Below are 21,500 nucleotides of genomic sequence, written 5' to 3'. Positions count from 1 at the left end.
TTGCAGGCAGGAATCGTCTAGGAATCGATTCGTGGAGAGCATTGTCCAGATTGAGTCACCAATCGAAAGTAGCTTCTTTTCGTAGGTTTGTGAGTTGATTGGACTGTTCCACTTCATGAAATAGTCCAAGAATACTTCACGGGTGATTTCCACTCTGTAAGCGATTGCATTCAGGATAAGGTTTTCAACTTGATTGTAATAGATACCAAGATCTTCACTCTTATCCAGGAAACATTTGATGTCCTCGTTGAGCATAGTCCTTCCCTTTTTTCCATGTGATGTCCCAATACGATCGTGAACGTTATCCTCAATGATAACTCCCAATTTTACAAGCTTTCGCCAAATCCGTTCTCTACAGCTCGGCGATAGATCTGGTAAATCGTTGAAGCTATCCACGGTCAGAGCTCGCATTCGGGCTTTTTCGTCACCTGTGAAATACTTTGCTCGGATCAACTGGTTATCGATGCCGTAATCGCAGCGATAGCCACTACATTTGGGGAATTTTTGCAGCAAAATTTTCCGTATAGCATTGTCGGAGGCCAAATTCATGGGTAGTTCAGGGTACAAGTCAGGATAGAACGACTTTGTAACGATTCCATCGCTGTCAACGATTCCTATCTGTTGAAAGAGGTCGTATACCTTTTCTGAGCTTGTAACCCCTGAAAAACTTTCCGTGTTCAAGCGGACTGCACCTGGTTCACATCTATCTAGCCACTTATAGTCGGTTTGGATAGCTGTTACCTTCTTGTAGTCATAGTTGAGACCACCATAACTATCCTCTCCGTAACTTATTGTCTGCTTCATAAACGGATCTTCATAGACTGTTGGATAGAAAGCGTTGTTGTAAGCGAATAATCTCGCAAATGATTCACCATTGCTTTGACAGTGAATCTGACTGGTTTGTAATCCGTTAGCATTGTAGCTATTGCGAATAAATCGGTAGGGATTCCCAGAATCTCCAATACCAACCAGTCTTCCGCTTGGATCGTAGGAGTAGATCAAATGAAGATCACTTCCTTCTGGATATCTGACCTCAGACAGCTTCTTCTTGACGTATTCAAATCGCATTGTCACCTCTTTAGGAACCACTGACTTCACCTTGACAGTATTTTCTAGAAGATTCTCATCGAAATCGTAAATGATGACCTCCTCCACTTCTTCAGACATAATTCTACGCTTGAAACAGATGTTTCCGGAATCGTGAAGCTGTTTCTCTACAAAATATTCAATACTGCTTCCAGCGTAGCTGGCACGCCAAAGTTCACCACCTCGATCATACGAATACCTCACCGTAGCCGACCCATATTGCTTCTCGACAAGCAACTTCCCCTCGTAACGATACCTCACAGTTCCCTTATCCGGTCCACGCTCTTCAACAACCCTCCCCTCCCGATCATACTCGTACCACGATCCCCACTGCTGCTGCAAACGATCATTCCTATCCACCTTCCAACCATCCCCTCGCAGCAAAGTCTCCACCCGCTCGTGATACAGCGGTGAAAACTTCGCAATCATCCTACCATCCCCGTCGTACGCGAAGCTGCTCAACCGAGCCTTGGCCCCGGCAAACTCCTCGTACAGCGCCACCGTATTGCCGCGATCGTCGCTGATCTTGACGCTCGAGCTCCTACAAACCTTGCTGAATCCTTCCCCGCGTGGATACATTCGCTCCAGCACGTCCGGAACCTTGCAGCGGGAAGTTTTCCGTTGATCACCTCGTGTTCCGGGCATATCTCGCTGTAGTTGCTTCGCAACTGGAGCGTTCTCGTAGTGGTAGCGATAGTATGGGAAGCCTGCGAAGGCTGGATTGAGATCGTGGACTAGACCGCGCATGATTCCGTCCTTGAAGAGGTTCGATTTGTCGACGAACTCCTCGTAGTAACGGATCAACGGGGATGACGGAGGGCAGCGGAAGCGTGACCAAACTGTTTGAAAGGCAAGTCGATGAAGGTGATCGTAGACGGATTCTTGGATGTCGACTTCGGAGCCGCTGGTGATCTTGAGCTCCTGGATCACGCAGTCGGATGCGTCGATATATTGGACGCGGATCAGGGGATCGATGGCTAGACGGAGCATTTCCAGGTGGATGGTCCCTGATAGGTGAATGCTAAGCTGGTTTGGGGTTTGAATGGGTGATACTTGATCGTGTAGAACAGAACCATCGACAGTAACGATCAATCGATCTTCAAGGAAAAGTATGAGTATTGTTCCACTACATGGAACGCTGAAATTGGACGAATCTACAACCAGTTCAACGTCTTCTAACGATCTTTGTAGATGAATGTTATGAGAAGCAAAATTTAGTTCTAATTTGGAGTTTTCGTGTAATGAATAACCAAATCCAATTCCAATATTATCAGGTACATTTTCAATCAACGAAATCAGCCCAACGTCATTCCCAACATGCAACAGTCGATAAGGTTGAACACTCAACCCGGAACTGGATCTTACCCTCCACCTTTGTGAAAAGCCTTCGAAACTTTCAACAAACCCTCGTTTTGGTTGAATCTGCATCTTCAACCTCAAACCATCGGTGCTGCTCTCCGCAAAGGCAACGAACAAATCCAGCTTGCCGTCAAAGTCGGTGGCCACTGCCTGTCTCTGGCAAAGGTCGTAGAAGAAGCGCTTCGACCGTCCGTAACGATCAATTTCCCCGGCAATGCTGCCGTCGATGGTGTCGTAAATCTTTGCTTTGAACTCGAAATCGAGCGGGGCAAACCAGAAGTGATCGATTTCCAGAGGTTTATCCGAAGAAATTGTAATCTGTACTGCGTCGGACTCTTCAAGGAAGATCTCCAACTCGATCGTGTACCAATCGCTGTTGTTTCGGCGCATTACTCTTCCATTGAGTTGCGTCTTACCAATCGTAGCGGTTACTGCTGATGAGACCTCGCCAACTACGAGATGATCCTTGGGACGCACCAAACAGACAAACCTAAACATTCCGGACAAATCTTTTGGCGTCACGTGACCAACGATCCTGCCACCTTGCCCTATTCTACCAAAACTCTGTCCACTACCAGCGAATCCGTTCCGCACGACCTGGACATCTTCAAAGTCCCAACCTTCCGGAAGTCTCTCGTACTCTTCGAAGCCGTAGTAGCAGATCTGCTGTTTTTCCCAGCAGTACGGCGAACAGTCCACGATCTCCAGCTTTCCTCGCGAATCGTAGATGATGCTCTTCGGCTCTATTGGTTTTTCAGTGGATTTGGAGTGATCGCGGACGAGCACTTGCTCGTCGGATTCGCTGTAAAATTCCTCGCGATCGCCGTCCTCGTCGGACAAGTAGCGCACATAGCCGAATCCTTGCTGGGGAATCTTGGTTGTACGGTGAAATATCAGACCAACAGCGGTTACTTCGGGTTCAGTATACTGATAGACGTTCTGGAATGATTCTTTTCCAATTGTTAGACAAGCTCTCTGCAATACCAAGCTGTTCAGCAACTCATGCTGCAGAGCTAGGTTATGGAACGTTAAAATCGAACCATCTCCGATTACGTTGCTCGGTTTCAGGGTAACAAGCATGTGATCAGTTTTGGTGAAGATTTGCTCTCCCCGTGGCAAGGAGTGGTGCACCAAGCGATCACTAACAGTACTGTTCAAAAGAACATACCTTGAATCACACTCAGTTTGGTATGCTATGAAGTGTTTGCCACTAAGAATCGTACTTTCCTTCTGTAGATGGTCTTCAAACAAAATCATTCCCGTTGAATTCTTAACAGAGAAGCATTCATCATTACGAGTGAATGTAACACCTTCAGCTATCGGAAAAGATCGTTCTACAAATGTTGAAGACCATTCCTGCCCATCATACAAATACTCAACATCGCCACAACGGAATCCTCCACCAGTTTGATGCAGCTGGAACCACCCAGCACGAATCTTCTTCCCCAACAGTTCCAGCAATCTCTCGTAACACTGACGGGTCTGCTCTTCGGAAGGGGCAACACCTCGTGGTAGGTTCTTCAGCTTGATTTGAAGCTTGCCATCAATGAGTAAGCATTCCACGTGAATCTCCTGGTTGAAAAATTCGAAATTTTCTTCGAACCTTGTGATAAACTGCTTGAAAGTTGCAGTTTTGATGATCTTCAAACTTTCGTCCAAATGGTACAGTTGAATTACAAGGTGGAAATAGGATTCATCCCGTTGCAAATCCGCTACAGCAATCACATTGTGAAACACGTAAATGGAAGAGGAGAGAAACGCTTCTATTAGCACGTTTCGCTCAGATTCTGAACAGTCCAAGGCATCGAAGGCGTTCAAGTTTCTTAACTTTGGATCGAGTTCACAAATGGCACGAAACTCGAAGCAATTCTTCCACGCACAAAACAGAACGATCCAAATCGCCTTATTGCAGCACATTAAGAAGGCATCATCCGTCGTAGTGATGGCTAGGTCTTCGACCTGTTCAAAGCCCTTCGGTATCTTGCACAACTCAAAAGTTCCCTCTGTCCAACGGTAGATCGCCTTCAGCGAAGTCCTCTTGTAAATTACCACGAAATCGTTTCCAAATTTAAACAGTTCATCACTGTTGATCGAAATCTCGCTAGGGCTTCGCTCCCAACGACCTTCAACGGTTCTAGTTAATAGTGAAATCTGCTTGATCCCAGTTTCAAATACTAGAGAAACCACCACGTGATCTTCACCTGCCTTCAAGATGTACGTCAGAGGTTTGTCGTGACCAATTTTGAAGTGACCAAGCTTGTTCTTGATTTGACGATCGTAAATTTCAACGCAAAGTTGATGTTCCCCGATGTACGAAACGATCACGTTCTGGGTAGTTTGATACAGCTTTGGTTGATCTTGCACCGGAACTTCAATGGGAGAGGAAAGGTTTTGAGTTATATCCAGTGGTTCGTACTGGAAGGCAAAAGTACTTTTATCTGGAAGAGTTATCGTTGAAATTGATTTGATATCTTCAACCTTCGAAGAAGTATAACTAAAACTGATCATTTCTTCAAACTGCTTGATCGTTTGCAAGTAACGAATGTTATCTTGAAGAATGTATTTGAACAGGAAGCAATTCTTAAACTGCTTTGAATCAACCATTAGCTTGTTCAAGAACTTTGTAGAAAATGGTAAAATAGGAAGATTTGACTCGTGATCGAACAAGTAATTCTGGTATTCGTCAGGATTCTTACTATCATACTCAAATGTGATGCAAGTTTCCAAAGAATCCGTCATTTGCTTGATCAAAACTGCATGAGTTACCCTATGCTGCTCAACATCAACTTCTTCCAATTCGTACGAATATCGCTGAACATATTGATCCGAATTGACTTCCGTCAAATACCAAGCCACACTTCTCTCCACAAGATTCCGACCTCCAACGACAGGCCCGGAGTAATCTGCGTGACGAACGGTCCGCTGAACAGCTTGCCCTCCAAAAACATACCGGAATCGATCCCCTTGCACAATCCACTTCTCCTCCACGCCAAGATATTCAACGGTCAACTGTTGTTCCGACATCCCTTGCACCGTAAATCTCCCCTGTCCACATCCCTCCAAACGAAGAACCACCCCATTCCGGTTCCACACGTACCGATGGCCACCGTGCGCAACCTCCGCCAACAGGCAGATGTAGTTCAACTCCAGCCTCCAACCGCAACCCAAAGTTCCCTGAGGATCTCTCGATCTCCGCGCTGGTTGAATGTAGTCCAGCCGCTGAACGATGTCAACGCCCAAGGGATTGACGATCTGCACCAGGGGTAGCGAGAAGCAGAGCTTGCCGGTTTTCACGTTGACGCACTCGGCGAAGCTCTTGACCGTTACGATGTCCGCGAGGGAGAGAACGCGAGGTTCGTTTGAAAAGGACTCGTTGAGAGGGAGTTCAACGGTGGGGTAGTACTTGGGTTTTGGTAACTCAGGTTGACTCACTACTTTCTGGTTGTCAATCGAGTAAGTCGACGTGACGAAGATGTTCCCTTTGACGGACTTGACAAAGATCATTTCGTTGCATACCCAAAGAACTTGAGCTAAGCGATCTTCCGGTTTCAAATCTGAAATATCCAATATTGACTCCCAAGAGTCAGTACAAAGACAAACCATTCCCCTGGAAGTTGTTCCAAAACATAGTCCTTCATTTGAAAGAAGCAATTTAGATGTTAGGTTTGTTAAATGATTCAAACTTTTACTAACTCTACTGTAGGCTTCATCTTGGTAATGATACAACAAAGTACTATTTTCGCCAACTAAAATAATGTTTCGAAACTCTTGATCATTTGGTACAAAAACTAAATCCTTAACATGCAATTCCCCAACACCAAACTTCATCAACCTTACCAAATAATACTTCTCATCAAAGGTAAAAATACTTATCCCCGTCGTTCGTCCCACCACCACAACCACCTCCAGCTTCTCCCGAATCTCCCGTACAAACACCCCCTCCACCTCATCCACCAGCTGCTCCCGATAATGGTCATCCCGCAGCCATCGCATCGGACAACTCGTCCGACCAGCCACCAGCTTGTAGAACTGCACCTTGCCACTCCAATCGACGGTTACGGCACCGGTATCCCGCTTGTCCCAATAAAACTGTCCAAACTCACAGTGACTCGCAATTTCGGCATTCTCACCGAGCGAAATGAACGTCCGGTTAGGCAAGTCCAAACGGTACACCTGTAATCCGTGGTCAACTCTAACGAGCAGCAAGTTGTTGTCTTGATGCCATTGAAGGATGGGAGCTGGGATGTCCCAGTGGAATAACTGAACCCACTGGCCGTTGGTTTGTTCCAATACTGTTACCAGATTTCCGTTGGACGCTAGTAGGATGTGATTGGGACTAGCGGGTTCCGTTTTCCATACGAGAATGTCGCGTGCCTGAATTTTTCCTACAGGTTCGAAAGGGTACTTCAGGCGGAGCATCTAAAAATACAAAATTATTGGACGAGTGTAGAAGTTTTTGTTGGTACTCGAAAGGATATCAAAAAAAGTTAAGTAATTCTCTGGAATTTCGCAATATTTTATTTTATTTTATTTCTGTATTTTTTGTATTTATTGAAACATTTTCCATGCCGAACGAAGCATTTTTTTTCATAAAATTATTTTTATTAGGTCCTTTTCGGTACTGGGACCTGGTTAGGACCGAACGAAGCATTTTGCAGCAATTGTTTTTCCATACAAGTCTCCATACAATTTGGAGGGCTGGCCGTAAAAATGGGCATTTAATTCGTAAATCTTGAGAAATGATATTCTGAACGATTGGTGTCTATGGCAAAGTTGTGGGCGTGGACTTTGAAGAAAAAAAATGCAGAAATACAAAAGCATAGAAATTTAAAAATTCTCAAGCCTAGAAATTTTGAATTCCATAGATACAAATCTGTAGTTTCTTCAAGTTTTCTAAAATACCAATATTTTGCTTTTTGGATTTTGAAAAAAATAAAACCATACTCATCCAAAAAATTTAAAATATCAATATCATAAAAAATGTCTTAGATTTTTAAATGCATGACTTTGAAAATTGTAATCTAATCTAATCTAATAATAACTTTGAAAATTCTAATATTTAAAAACTTCAAAAAATTAAAACTTTGGGAATTTGAAATAATGAAATACGTACTCGATTATTAAAAATTCTTAAATTCCAAATTTCAAAAGTAATTCGAAAAAGTTTAAATTCAAAAATTCAAAAACTAAAAAAATCAGGGATTTAGGAGTTCAAATCACAAATAAGGCTGGTACAAATTTTGTTTACAATTCCATCGGTTTAACAAGTGTTTTAGTTAATCATTATTGTTTGTCCCCTGATTTTTTGGTAAATTTTGAAAGGGTGTGGAAGGGGACAAAAACTTGAAATAAAATTTGCAACGGTCTGATCTTTTTTTTTTCAAGACTTTAAAAATTCAATACTTAACAAATTCTTAGATTTTTAAATTTCAGAATATAAATATAAAAAAATCAACTCAAAAATATAAATAGCTAGATATTGGATTCAATTTTCTAAATTAAATTCAAGAATTTAAAAGTTCAAAAATTGAAACAAACTTTACAAACTTATTTTTTTAAAAGTGGTACTAAATAGAGGTGGGCAAAAAAAGAGCGAGCCGCTCAAAGAGCCGGTTCACTAAAAAGAGCGAACGAACCATGGCTCACAAAAAAAGAACCGCGGTTCTTTTTTAAACTCCGGTCTTTTGACAGAACCGTTCCAAGTTAGAATTATTTTTAAATTTGTTATAAATATAATTTATCGAATTTCGAACAAATTGCATCACAAAATTTGTTTTTAGAATTGAAAATGCAATTCTTAATTGAAAAATAATTGCTTATAAAAATTAATCCCAAAATAGCATTGCTGCCAAACACCATTTTAAAATTTTAAACTTATTTTCAGTTTCCTAATTTTCTTTGAAATTCCAAAAGTAAATAATTTTCTAAACAAAATGAAAAAGCTTTTCTTTATATAACTGATCGTACATAAAAATATTATCCAAATACAAATTTGGGCATTTTTAAATTGCATAGCTTGTAAAATATTACCAAAAATCTACTAAATAGCTGAGAGATGATGGAAAACAATAATTCTCTTGCCTGATTTAACTTCAGTGTTTATAGACTTCATGGATTAAATCAGAATTTAGAAAAGAGTTCACAAAATCACAGAATTCTTAAAAATAACCTTTTCATCCAAATTTTGAAAAAGAGCGAAAGAGCCGTTCAAAAGAGCGGCTCTTTTTAGTGAGCGAACGAAAATGAGCGGCTCCTAAAAAAGAGCGGTTTTGCCCACCTCTAGTACTAAAGAAATATAGATGTAGGGTAAAGTGGAGCTATTTTAAATAAAATTAAAGAATTCAAAAAAATATATAAGAATTCAAGCAAATTAAACCCCAACAAATAAAAAATTCTAAAATTTTGATATTTGAGCAAAAAATTAAATTAAATTGAAGAATTAAAAAAATAAAAAAATCAAACAAGTTTAAAACTCAAATAATAAAAGAAATAAAAGAGTTGGTATTTGAAAAAAAATCGTAGCGGAAAGTGGGGCCAATATAAATTAAATTAAAGAATTTGAAAATTCATAAATTCTTAAATATTAAAAACATGTTTGAATAAAAAAATACGTAGGGGAAAGTGAGGTTATTCTGAAATAAATAGAAAAAATGAAGTATTCAAACAAATTAAAAACTAAAAAAAATGAGCTATTCTAGATTAAATTGAAAGAATTTGAAAAAGGTAAAAATTTAAACAATTTAAAAACTCTAAAAATAAAAATAAATTTAAAAAACTAACTTAACCCACCTATGTGGTTGATGCCTTCCTCACTTTTTACCAACAATGGGTAATATGAGTAATATGAGGACACAAATTTCAGCTATTTTTTTTAGATCCAGAAAAAAGTACACTCAACCCCCGGTGGTTGGTCACTTTTTCGTTTGACACTTTTTTAGTTTGTACCCCGTTAGTTGGCCAAAGTCAAACTAAAAAGTGACGAACTGTCACTTTTTACACGGCGCTCACGCACACTATCAAAAAAAACGTTTGGTAGTGTGTGAGAACTCTGTGTAAAAGGAGTGTCAAACTAAAAAGTGACCCCGTTCGTTTGACAACAGTTGGTGTCAAACCATCGGGGTTTGTGTGTACATAGATATAACTTAACCCTCTACTGCCCACATTTTTTTTTTCGAAAATTTTTATTTTTTCCGTGTTTAGGAGGTCATTTTGAGCAACTTTTGTTCTACGAAAAAAAAATTACTTCTCTTGTTTTATGTTTTTCTTGTTTTATTTTTAGTATTTTAATTTGCATTTATCTTGTTTAGTTTATGTTTGTTTTTGGTAGTGTTTGGCCTATTCTACCACGTAATATAATTACATTTTGCCTATCTATTTTTTTTACGTTTTTACAGTCACTTTTTCAATTTTTTGCTTGTTTTTCACATTTTCTGCTATAGAATGGCACCATCATCATTTAAATTGTAAAAAAATGCGTAGAGGCATAGTCTGGGACACTACAAAAAATACTGCATACTTCTTTTTACTTAAAATATAGGAAATGTTAGTAACAAACACAGCCAAAGTTTACCCTTTTAAAATTTAAATTTTTTTAAAACATTGGCAAATTCACATAAAACAAGTAAAACTTCCAACCCATAAATTTTCTAAAATTTGAAGAGTTCTTCTTTCCAATGCTTTTAAAAGATCAAAAATTGGTTGAAAAATGGATTTTTGGTGATTTTTCAGATCGAAGCCCGTCTAAAGGCGGGGTATGGTTGTAGAGGGTTAAGTGGTAATAACTCGAGACAGGGTTGCCAGGTCTTCAATTATTTGGATTCGTTGAAAAGGTCTTTCAATTACCTAACCAACGATGGGTTGGATGATGGATCCGGACATGGATTTCATACATTTAAGTGAGATCTGGCTTCAAAAAAGTACATAAATATCGCTTAAGTGGTCATAACTCGAGACAGGGCTGCCAGATATTCAATGTTGTGGACTCGTTGGAATGGTCTCTCGATTACTTAACCAACGATGGGTCGGATGATGGATCCGGACATCGTTTACATGCATATAAATGAGATCTGGATATATGTGAAAACACATTTTTATACATAACTTTTGAATTAGTTATCGAAACTTCATGCAATTCAATAGCGATGCATGGGACCCTAGACCAAGTCGATTACAACCTTTACTTACCTCTATAATTTGAGTAAAATATCAACAGAATTCTATTGCCTTCAATCTCTACCGCATATTAAGCATAAACCTGAAATTAGTAAATACACTTGATTTGTCGTACAACTTTTTTCTAATAACTCCAGCTTTTTACCTTTGATAATAATGTGCTTTATGCACCAAACACCTGCTTAACATGCCACTGATAACGTTAATCAAATTGTATCAACTCAACACATCAATCCCAACCCGCTCAACCAATACGCAAAGTTACTCCGTCTCCTTCAACAATTCTACGCAGACTGAGCTTATCGTGATTTCTGCAGCGCAAAATATAGGTCTCCCGCTGTTACTGATAAACCGCCGAATAACAACAAATCTTTTTAAAAATCTAACTTTATTTCTCTAAAACCAACAAACTCAACAGCACTCACGATCGCTTCTCCGTAGGATGGTTCTGCGGTGACCCCGCAGCAGCAGCAGCAATGACAATGTACACGGGATTTTTACCCACAACCACCGGCTGCTGCTGTACAATCGGCGGAGGCACTTTCGACGGACCAGCCGTCGTCGTTGGTAAGGCACGCGCCACCGGACAGTCCCGGTGCAGTTGGAGCAGGTTTCGTAACCGCACCACCTCAGCCTTCAGCCGGGCGTTTTCCTCCTCCAGGGCGGCGTTCCGCTGGGCGATCATGTCCTGGTTTTGCTTGAGGCGGGTGCTGGAATTGGAGTTGGGATTGATTTTTGTGTGTTTTGATGGGGTTTTGGGGGAGATTCTTACCGATACCGCTTTGCGGCAGCTTTCCACCGCTCGTGCTTTTCTGTTTTTTCCTTGTCTTCTTCGTGGGAATTGCTTGGGTTGCGTTCGGGCAACTTTGTGATCTTGGTAGTATCTGTAGACTGTTTAGTGACTTTCTTGGGCGTCGATTTGGAAGCCTCAACTGGAGTTGAACCGTTTCTGGCCAGGTACTTCTTCAACTTGACCTTTACTGGGTCCGGATCGGGGTCACTGGAAGCAGCGGATATTGATGGTGGTGCGTCGGGTTGAACTGGAGTTGCTTTGGGCAAGATGGCCACCGGAACCTTCTTGGGTGCAATGAGGACACTCGTCGCGTCGTTCGCCTTCCTCTTGAGATCCGCCGCGATTGTCACAGGTTGACCACTGCCGACTTCGTCCTTTCTCGACACCGACCTCGAGATGACCAACTTGGACAGTTTGTACGTGCGCTCCTTAATGCTCTCGCGACGTTCCAACAACGGAAAGACGTGCGGCGTATGCAGCGTATCGTCCCCAGTCCCACCCGCCTTCCCCACCTCACCAGCCGCGCCCTCACTCTTCTCCTCGACCGCTCGCCGGAACGTCTCCTCGAACGGGTTCACATTCTGCAGATCTTCAAACAGGCCCACCTCCTCGCACTTGCCAATCAGCCGCGTTGGCGTCGGAGTCTGGTCCGCAAACAGGTTCGACTTGTTCGCGAGCTCCAGGTTCAGCATTCCGGACTCGTCGTGGCGGGCCTCCTGGTGGGCGTTCAGGTGGTCCTCGGTGGCGAAGCTGGCCTTGCAGCCGGCGACCTTGCACGGAAATGGTTTCACTTCCATCCGGGTTGTCTGCTGTTGTTATGCCATGGTGCAGAACTTTGTCGTCGGGGACGCGATCTATGTCTATGCTGACTTGAGTTGTTAGTTATGCGGATTACTTCCGCGTATGCTCGTTGGGTCGGGATTTTATGTTGTTTTTGCCAGCGTATGTGGATGTTGAAGGTGAGCGCGAATGCGAGTTATGCTGATGTTGGTGCAGGGTGGCATAGCCGTGGTGATTTGTCACGATTTCACGGAGGTCGAAATTGCAAAAAAAAATTAAATTATTTTCCTCACAAAAATTTCACTTCAGATAATCGACTCACAAGCATACCAAAATTTAAACTGTGAAAATCAAACTGCAAAAATTCCTTAAATTCTTAACTTTCTTAATTCAAAAATTCAAAAATTCTGAAATTCTAAAATTCTAAAATTCCTAAATTCCTAAATTCCCAATTTCCTAAATTCTAAAATTACTAAATTCTAAAATTACTAAAGTCCTAAATTCCTAAATTCTAAAATTCCTAAATACTAAAATTCTAAAATTCAAATTTTCTAAATTCTTAAATTCTGAAATTCTTAAATTCCTAAATTCTAAAAATTCTTAAATTCTTGAATTCCTAAATTCCTAAATTCCCAATTTCCTAAATTCTAAAATTACTAAATTCTAAAATTACTAAAGTCCTAAATTCCTAAATTCTAAAATTCCTAAATACTAAAATTCTAAAATTCAAATTTTCTAAATTCTGAAATTCTTAAATTCCTAAATTCTAAAAATTCTTAAATTCTTGAATTCTTAGATTCTTAAATCCTTAAATTCTAAAAATCTTAAATTCTTAAATTCTAGAATTTATAAATTTTTAGATTCTTAAATTGTTAAATTCATAAATTCCTAAATTGTTAAATTGTTGAATTCTTAAGTTATTAAAGAATTAAATTTTAAAATTCCTAAAATCTTCAATTAGTAAATTCTTAAATTCCTCAATTCTTAAATTTTTAAATCCCCAAGTTCTTAAATTAACAAATTCAGCGATTTTTGCCACCATCTTGAGTTACAGAAAATCAGTCGAATCTGGAGATTTTTGAAGTTTTATTTTAGGTCAGAGAGCCAAATTTTGATAAAAGTACTAATTTCTTGATTCGAATAATTGTAGTGAAATTTTGACTTAGACTTTGCATAATTTGGCACAAACTATATTTTAATTTTTTAACTCCCTATATTTCTGATTTTTTTATTTTTCGGATTTCATTTACATTCACGAATTCTTTTTTACTCTTTAATTTTTGAATTTGTGTTTTTGAGTTTCAGTATCTTATCTTCTATATATATTAGAGTGTTTCATCCAAAACCAAAAGTTCTCAGAATCAGGCAAACCGAGGTTCCCCTAGTAGAGGATACCCATAGGAACTCTCATGCCAAATATTCGCCCATTTGGTTGAGAATTGGCCTGTCCCCAGCGGTTCAAAGTTTACATGTAAATTACTATGGGATTTTTATGCTTTTCGTTCAATCGTTCCTACAGGTCTGGGGACAACATGGATTCACTCGGAATAAAGACAGGTGTGTAGGGGATGGTCCAACGAACAAATTCCAGAAGGAATTAGGGTTGTCCATTCTGTCCCCAAGGTGCGCATTGGATCGACGTCCGGTGTCTCCAGAATCAACGATTCACCCTTCAAATGTACGCATTGTCCTTAGTATGCTATGATGGCTAGGTGAAAATTACGACGCCCCATGTCAGACGGTGAACACGTGGAGAGGCATCGATTGCATTATTATTACAAACTCATCATGTTACGTTATTTGGAATAGTTCAATTTGTTACAGGAACATCAATAATTATATTTTATAATTTTAAAGAATGTTTCTGAGCCAAAACTTGAGTGTATGCTCTGCCACGTGTTCACCGTCTGACATGGGGTGTCGTTATTTTCACCTAGCCATCATAGCATACTAAGGACAATGCGTACATTTGAAGGGTGAATCGTTGATTCTGGAGACACCGGACGTCGATCCAATGCGCACCTTGGGGACAGAATGGACAACCCTAATTCCTTCTGGAATTTGTTCGTTGGACCATCCCCTACACACCTGTCTTTATTCCGAGTGAATCCATGTTGTCCCCAGACCTGTAGGAACGATTGAACGAAAAGCATAAAAATCCCATAGTAATTTACATGTAAACTTTCAACCGCTGGGGACAGGCCAATTCTCAACCAAATGGGCTGATATTTGGCATGAGAGTTCCTATGGGTATCCTCTACTAGGGGAACCTCGGTTTGCCTGATTCTGAGAACTTTTGGTTTTGGATGAAACACCCTAATATATATAAAAAAAATTCGACGGTTTTGTTCGAACGCGAATCAGTTCAATACGGAGCGTCGGATCGAGGTGCTCTTTGTTGCGTTGGGTTCGTATAAGCCCAAGGAAGGTTTATACGCTAACTAATTGGCACTTTGGCCACTCTGGGACCGATTCTGGAACACCTGTGGTTTATATGGGAAAAGTTACGTAAAATCAAATTTTGATCACAGGAGGCTGAACAGGCAAAAAAGCTAAAAACGTCAACAAACAAAAAAGGCAGAACGAAGTTTGTCGGGCAAGGCTTGTTTTTTATAGATTTTCAATTTCCTAAAGTTTAAAGCTAATGAGGTTTTGATTTTTTTTTCAATTTCTAAATTTCTGAATTTTAGATTTGTGTTTGCCAAAAAATTAAAAGATTTTTGTTATGACTTTACTTCAAATTTTACTTCAATCTGGGAAAAAAATATTCTTTTCGGTTCTGGCATTTGAGCAACTCTCTACGAAATCGGCCGATTTCGGCCATTTTTATTTTTTGTATTTTTTGATTTGACTTAAACTTTGTGGGGGCCTCCCCTATGACCAAATAAGCTGTTTTGCGTCATTAGTTCACCCATACAAGTCTCCATACAATTTTGGCTGCTGTCCATAAAAAAATGGTATGTAAATATTCAAACAACTGTAACTTTTGAGTGAATTTTCTGATCAATTTGGTGTCTTCGGCAAAGTTGTAGGTATTGTTGAGGACTTTTGAGAAAAAAATAGGTACACGGAAAAAAAAAATTGTAGATTTTTTATCAACTTTTTTTTACTAAAACTCAATTTCCCAAAATACGTATTTTTTTATTTTCGAAATTTTTTGATATGTTTTAGGAGACAAAAATCCGCAACTTTTGAGCTATAGAGAAACATGGTCAACAAATCTGTCGCCGAGTTATGAATTTTTGAAAAAATAGTGATTTTTGGAAAAAATCGAAGTTTCATGCAAAAACAAATTTGACGTTGTTTTTTAATGCAAAATTGAATTTGCAATCGAAAACTACTTTACAGATTTTTTGATAAAGAGCTCCGTTTTCAAGATATAGCCACCGAAAGTTTGATTTTAGCGAAATATTTGCAGTTTTTCAATTTTTAAAAATAGTGACCATGAGGGCCAAACATTGAATATTATGCCCATTTAAAATGCTAGTCTTGATTTAAAAAATTTCAAAATATTTTTTTCGAAAAGATCGGAAAATTTCACGAATTTTTCATGTGTTAACATTGAAAATCGGACCATTAGGGAGCGTTCTTTTATTACGTAACGCAAAATTATGGATTTTTGACCCCCCTCCCCCCCCTTTGTAACAAATCGTAACAGATGAGCCATCCCCCCTACCCCCCCTGTAACGCGTAACGCAAGGTCTTTTTGCAAATTTTTATGAGTGCTTATATGAAAATTTTGCGTTACGTAACAGAATTTTTCAGCACACCCCCCCCCCCCTCTCCCAATTTTCGTAACATTTCGTAACAGACACCGACACCCCCTCCCCCCCTAACTGCGTTACGTAATAAAAGAACGCTCCCTTAGTTGCTGAGATATCGTCATTAGAAAATGGTGGGTTGTTCTGGTGAGATCAAGAAAACTTCTATTTTCGTGTTTCTTTTTCTTAAAGCGGCTCTATCTAAGCAACCCGAGGTCCAATCTTCAATGTCTCTTAGACAATTTTATAGCAAATTTTCTGAACTTTTCAAAAAATTTTTTTTTTAGATTAGGTCACTCATGGTCACTATTTTTAAAAATTGAAAAACTGCAAATATTTCGCTAAAATCAAACTTTCGGTGGCTATATCTTGAAAACGGAGCCTTTTATCAAAAAATCTGTAAAGTACTTTTCGATTGCAAACTCAATTTTGCAATAAAAAATAATGTCAAACTTGTTTTTGCATGAAACTTCGATTTTTTCCAAAAATCACTATTTTTTTTAAAAATTCATAACTAGGCTGCAGATTTTTGACCATGTTTCTCTATGGCTCAAAAGTTGCAGATTTTTGTCCCCTAAAACATATAAAAAAAATCTCGAAAATCAAAAAATACGTATTTTGTGAAATTGAGTTTTAGTGAAAAAAAAGTTGATTAAAAAATCTGCAAATTTTTTTTAAGTGTACCTATTTTTTTCTCAAAAGTCCTCAAAAATTCCTACAACTTTGCCGAAGACACCAAATTGATCAGAAAATTCACTCAAAAGTTACAGCAGATTGAATATTTACATACCATTTTTGTATGAACAGCAGCCAAAATTGTATGAAGACTTGTATGGATGAACCAATCACACAAAATAGCTTATTTGGTCATAGGAAAGGCCCCCACAAAGTTTGAGCCAAATCAAAAAATACAAATAAAATCCATTTCCGGTTTTGGTAGAGAATTGCTCATTTGAAGATTATGCCTTTTTAGATTCGACCTTATGAGGCAAAGCTGGATTTTCAATATTATTATATCGAATACAAAATTAGTTAAACGCTTATAATTTTCAGTCGCATTCAAACAAGAAAATCCAAATTGTTTGAATTTTTATATCAAAGTATATTGCAACCAAGCAACGCCTATTTTTTAAAACATAATGGAGTTAGGCTTTCTTCCGCGCATACCTAAAAATAGAATAAAATACAAAAAAAAAACAAATATTTTCTTTTTACATGATTTGATTATCCGAAACTTCGATCAATAGAAGCTTCAGATAATCTAGTCGTGACTGTAATTCTTCTATGACTATTTATTGTATGTTAATATACTAATATACTGATAATCTCATGAACGTTTTTCATAATCTCAATTCATTTATTTATCAAATATTTCAAAACATAATTCAAATTAACAGAAAATGTAACAATTAAAATAGTTCATAACAATGAAATGCCAAATCATTTTCGAGTTCATAATCGAAATCTCGGTACATAATTCATATGATAAGTAAATATATCATCAACAATGTACAATTGAAATCCACCACCACCAGAGCCATCAACTCACATCAACGAGTTGTTAAACAGCTCACGCAGCTGGTTGAACCGCATCTGCATCTGCTCGTTCCACACATCGCGCACACAATCCTTCGCAATCGCCGGCAGCTCGTTCTGGCCGGCCCGGATCTGCTCTTCGTAATGCTCCCGCTTACGCTCGTTGTACACGGCCAGCTTCCTGACGATCTTGGCCTGGCTCTCGTTGCTGAAAGTTGTGTACATTGTTAAATGAAAATCTCTCTACACTGAATAGTTGAGTCAAAACTTACGCTTCGATAAACTCGCGGCCCATCTGCACCAGCTCGGCGTGCGCCTTGTCCAGCTGCGCCTCCAACTCCTTGATAGCGGCGCACTTCTCGCCAATTTCCTTCGCGCGGAGATTGGTGGAAACGCGATGAACGATACTGCCGATATCGTTCAAATGCTTCACCTTCTTTTCCAACTCATTCAGCGACGGATCCAGCTCCTGGCGGATCCTGGCCATGAATCGGTCCAGCATGGTGCGGCCAACCTTGGTTGGTCGTTCCGACTTGGTGGCGATCTGGGTCACCGAGATGATTACGGGCTTCGGCACCGGCACCACCTCGCGGTTGGCTGCAGGTCGACGCGGCTGTTTGACGACCGGAGCTTGTTCAACCTCCTCGCTACGCACCCTCTTACGCTTGTTCTGCTCCGGCGACTGGTGCTCCACCAGCTGCGGATAGCACGGCGATTGCGAGCGACTTCTCTGCTCGGGCAAGTCGTCTCCCAGCGAGGAAGGCGGCCTAGCTGCGGCGGTTCCAACGCGCATGTCCAAACTGCAATCTGGCGCCGCAATGCTCGCAAACGACTGCTCGCTTTCCGCTTCTTTGTCTTCCGAGATGAACTTGGACAGGATGTACTTGCGCTTGGCAAACTGGAAGTTGAAGCCGCCCTCGGTGGACGTGTTCGGGGCGGTTCCGCTGGCGTTGGCCGCCACCGAAATCGGCACCGAGACGTCGTTGCTTCCGGGTGGGTTGCACTGTCGAAGCGTTTCTTCCGTGAGCGGCGAGGGTTCGCTGGGTTTGGACGCACGCTTGAGCTCGACGCGGCCCGGTGCGGGGACGAAGATCGAAATGGCCGCCTCGGAGCTGTGCTCCGACTGTGCAGGAGACGGCATCTGGTTGGCTTTTTTCTCCTTCTCGGCGGAAATCAACGCCGCAGCCTTCTCCACCATCAAGCTGTTCGTTTGTTGGGATTTCTTGTAGTCTCGCCGCAGCATTACGGTCGGTTCGACGAGGGGCACGCGCTCTCGCTTGGGAGCCGACTTTGGTTCGACCACGAACGTTTTGCCATTACGCGAGTCCTGCGCGATTTGCTCAATTCCGCCCAGACTGTCGTTGATCGGCGTAGATTTGGCAAAGAGCTGCTTGGCCACCGTCGCCGTGTTGGCGCGCTGTTTGGCCTCTTTCTTCGGCTCGATCGAGGAAATCTGCAGGTGCTGGAACGTGTCCGGGCCAACGTCCTCGTTTTCGTCGTCGCTGTTCAGGTCGATGATCTTGGTAGGTTTCTTGGCTCGGGGCAGCGACAACCGACTTGGCTCCGGAATCGGCTTCACTTCCTTGGTAGACTTACGGCGCCGTGACGCGTTCGCAGTGTTTTTGGCAGCTTTGCTGCCTTCGCCAGCTGGCTTGCGCTTCTTGCCGGAGACCGACTTGCGTCCCTTGCGCTTCTTCGAGCTGCCATCGTCCGGCTCGTTGAAGTCGTACGGATTCTCCGGCGCCGGATCCCGCTTGAAGAATCGCAGCGCCGATCGGTCCACCATCTGGTTGATTTTACGGATGTTCTGCTCCAACTTCTTGTCCAGCACTTTCTGCTGCGCGATGCCAAACGTCCCGTTGTTCTCGATGTACGCCTGCACGGACTGCTCCAACTCTTCCGACGACATCAAATCGGACGATCCGGTCACGTCCAGCACCTCGGACCTGCTCAAGTGAACAATGTCCTCCTCGATGGCCTTCAGCGGCTTCACCGTGTTGATCAGCTTGCCCTCCACGTACTTGTTGCGTTGCAGCTGCGAGTCCTTGCTCTCGTTCAAATCTTCTTCCACACTCTGTCTCAAGAACAGCTTGCGCTTCTTGCTCGAACTGTTTCCAGTTACGTCCGCCGACTTTTCCTTCTCCTTCTCAGTCGGCAACCAAACGCAGATTGACGAATCACTTCCAGATTCAACCCTTTCCCGCTTCGAGGGTGGCCGTTGTTGCTGCCGCTGCTGCTGCTGCTGTTGACATTCCGTCCGGAGCTGTTCGAACACGCGCAGCCGCTGAACGTCCTGCAGAACCACGCGTACATTACCAACGTTTGGAACTTCGTTCTCCTTGTTGCTCTCGCTCGATTCGTTCAGCAGCTCGCGCCGGATGTTCCGGTGGCGCTCGATGGTGTCGCAGTTGTCGCGCAGGCGCTGCGACTCGTCCAGGTTGCTGTTGGTGGTGCGTTGGCCGGTTGGCTCCGATTCAATGGACTCCAGCATCGAGATGTTGAGGAGGTTTTCGAGGTGACTGTCGTTGGGGAGTTGTGGTTCTTGGCTTGCTGGGGCGGCGCCCGTTCGGAACTGCGGCAGAGTTTCGTCGATGAAGTGCTGGAGGTCGAGATCGACGGGGAGTTGGAACTCCAGCCAGCCCGACTTGGCGACGTTCAGCTTCCTCGGGGCGACGAGGATGTCTTTGTAGGTGATCTTCAGCAGACGAGAGCTGTAAACAGAACTGAGTCAGTTGTTGATAAACAAAAGAGCGTGACCTCTACCTGATCAGATCGATTCCGGTTATGTCTTGGTGTTTGATCTCCAGCTCCAACGTGCCGTTTGACTCTTGCTTTTCCGGAATGACCGTAGTGAAGTTAATCGTGCGAGGACTGTAGTTGAAGTCCAACCACAGCTTTTCGCCGCCCTTGTTGGATTTGACCAGCCGAGACTTGCCCGCGGAGCAGCTCTCGACCTGCAGCGAGTACACGTTGGTGATGCGAGACTGCTGCTGCAGATCCACCAGAAAGCTGCGACATTCCTTTTCCAACTGCGCCGGCTTCCAGGTGGTCAAAACGTCCCACGGACCTCCGATCGACTTGCCCATGTGCTGCACGAATCGCTTCCGCTCGGGCGAATCGCCAAACGCCTGCGAGCACACGAAAACCAACTCGACCAGCTGCTGGTGGATCGCGTAATAGCCGAGGCGTCGAATCTGATGAATCAGCTTGTTGCTAAAAGCATAAAACTTGAGTTAATATCCAAAAAATTCACAAAATTTCAACAGCGTCGCAAATACAAATGGTTCTGGCAAATCTCGAGGCTGGCCACCGTCTCCTTGGCCGAAATCCGCTCGAAGATCTCCAACAGGTGCAGCAGCGCAACCAGCATCGTCTGGTACGGAACGGCCGTGATACTTCCAATCACGCAAATGGTCTTGATGATCCCGGCCAGCACCTCCACGTCCACGGAATTGCGACGACGGTCGGTCAAGTGACTCTGAAAAGTTCAAAAACTCAATCCCCTAACAAAATCTCCAAGTTTTACCAAAAAAAAAACCCTACCACAACAAGCTGCAAGTGGTCCGCAAAGGACCCCTCAAAAACCCTCCCCGCGCATTGCAACAGCTTCACGAAATGTGACAGATAGCGCTTCAGCAGCCGGAACTGCTCGTCCGGATCTTCGTTCCGGCGCAGCCGGTTCAAACGCTGCCCCAGCTTGGCCTTCACCAGATTAATATCCGCGGAACGCATTTTAATCACACGATATTATCAACACAAAAGGATTATTTTTAAATTCACGATTTTGGGTTAAATTTCAAGATGGAAAAACACATTAAAAAATCCACGTGGAAGAAAAAGAGACGCGACCAAACTTCGGGCCAGCTGCGCTGCGAAAGGACGCTTGGGTGGAGAAAATTTTCAAAAAACCAAAGCCGCCTACTTCGATCGCGGGTGGCGGGTGGATCTACTTTATCGACAGTTGCTTCCGCGTGCGCTCGTTGGGTGGACTGGCATCAGCGAAATTGGTCGAA

General features: G+C 42.0%; 1 protein-coding gene across 1 annotated transcript; it reads right to left on the bottom strand.

Annotated features, from left to right (window-relative positions):
* Positions 1–17,447: 17,447 nt before the first annotated feature.
* LOC120415557 (uncharacterized) lies at positions 17,448–21,280 on the bottom strand. Its single transcript, XM_039577130.2, has 5 exons — positions 21,031–21,280; positions 20,766–20,965; positions 20,251–20,700; positions 17,760–20,198; positions 17,448–17,695 (listed from the first exon to the last, which is right to left on the bottom strand). The coding sequence occupies exons 1-5, from the start codon at positions 21,217–21,219 to the stop codon at positions 17,497–17,499; spliced, it is 3,477 nt and encodes a 1,158-aa protein (XP_039433064.1). The 5' UTR covers positions 21,220–21,280; the 3' UTR covers positions 17,448–17,496.
* Between the last annotated feature and the right edge of the window lie 220 nt (positions 21,281–21,500).

This window comes from Culex pipiens, chromosome 2, assembly GCF_016801865.2.
Source record: "Culex pipiens pallens isolate TS chromosome 2, TS_CPP_V2, whole genome shotgun sequence".
Lineage (NCBI taxonomy): Eukaryota > Metazoa > Arthropoda > Insecta > Diptera > Culicidae > Culex > Culex pipiens.
Note: the sequence above shows the minus strand (reverse complement) of the source record. Positions and strands in the feature narration are given on the sequence as shown.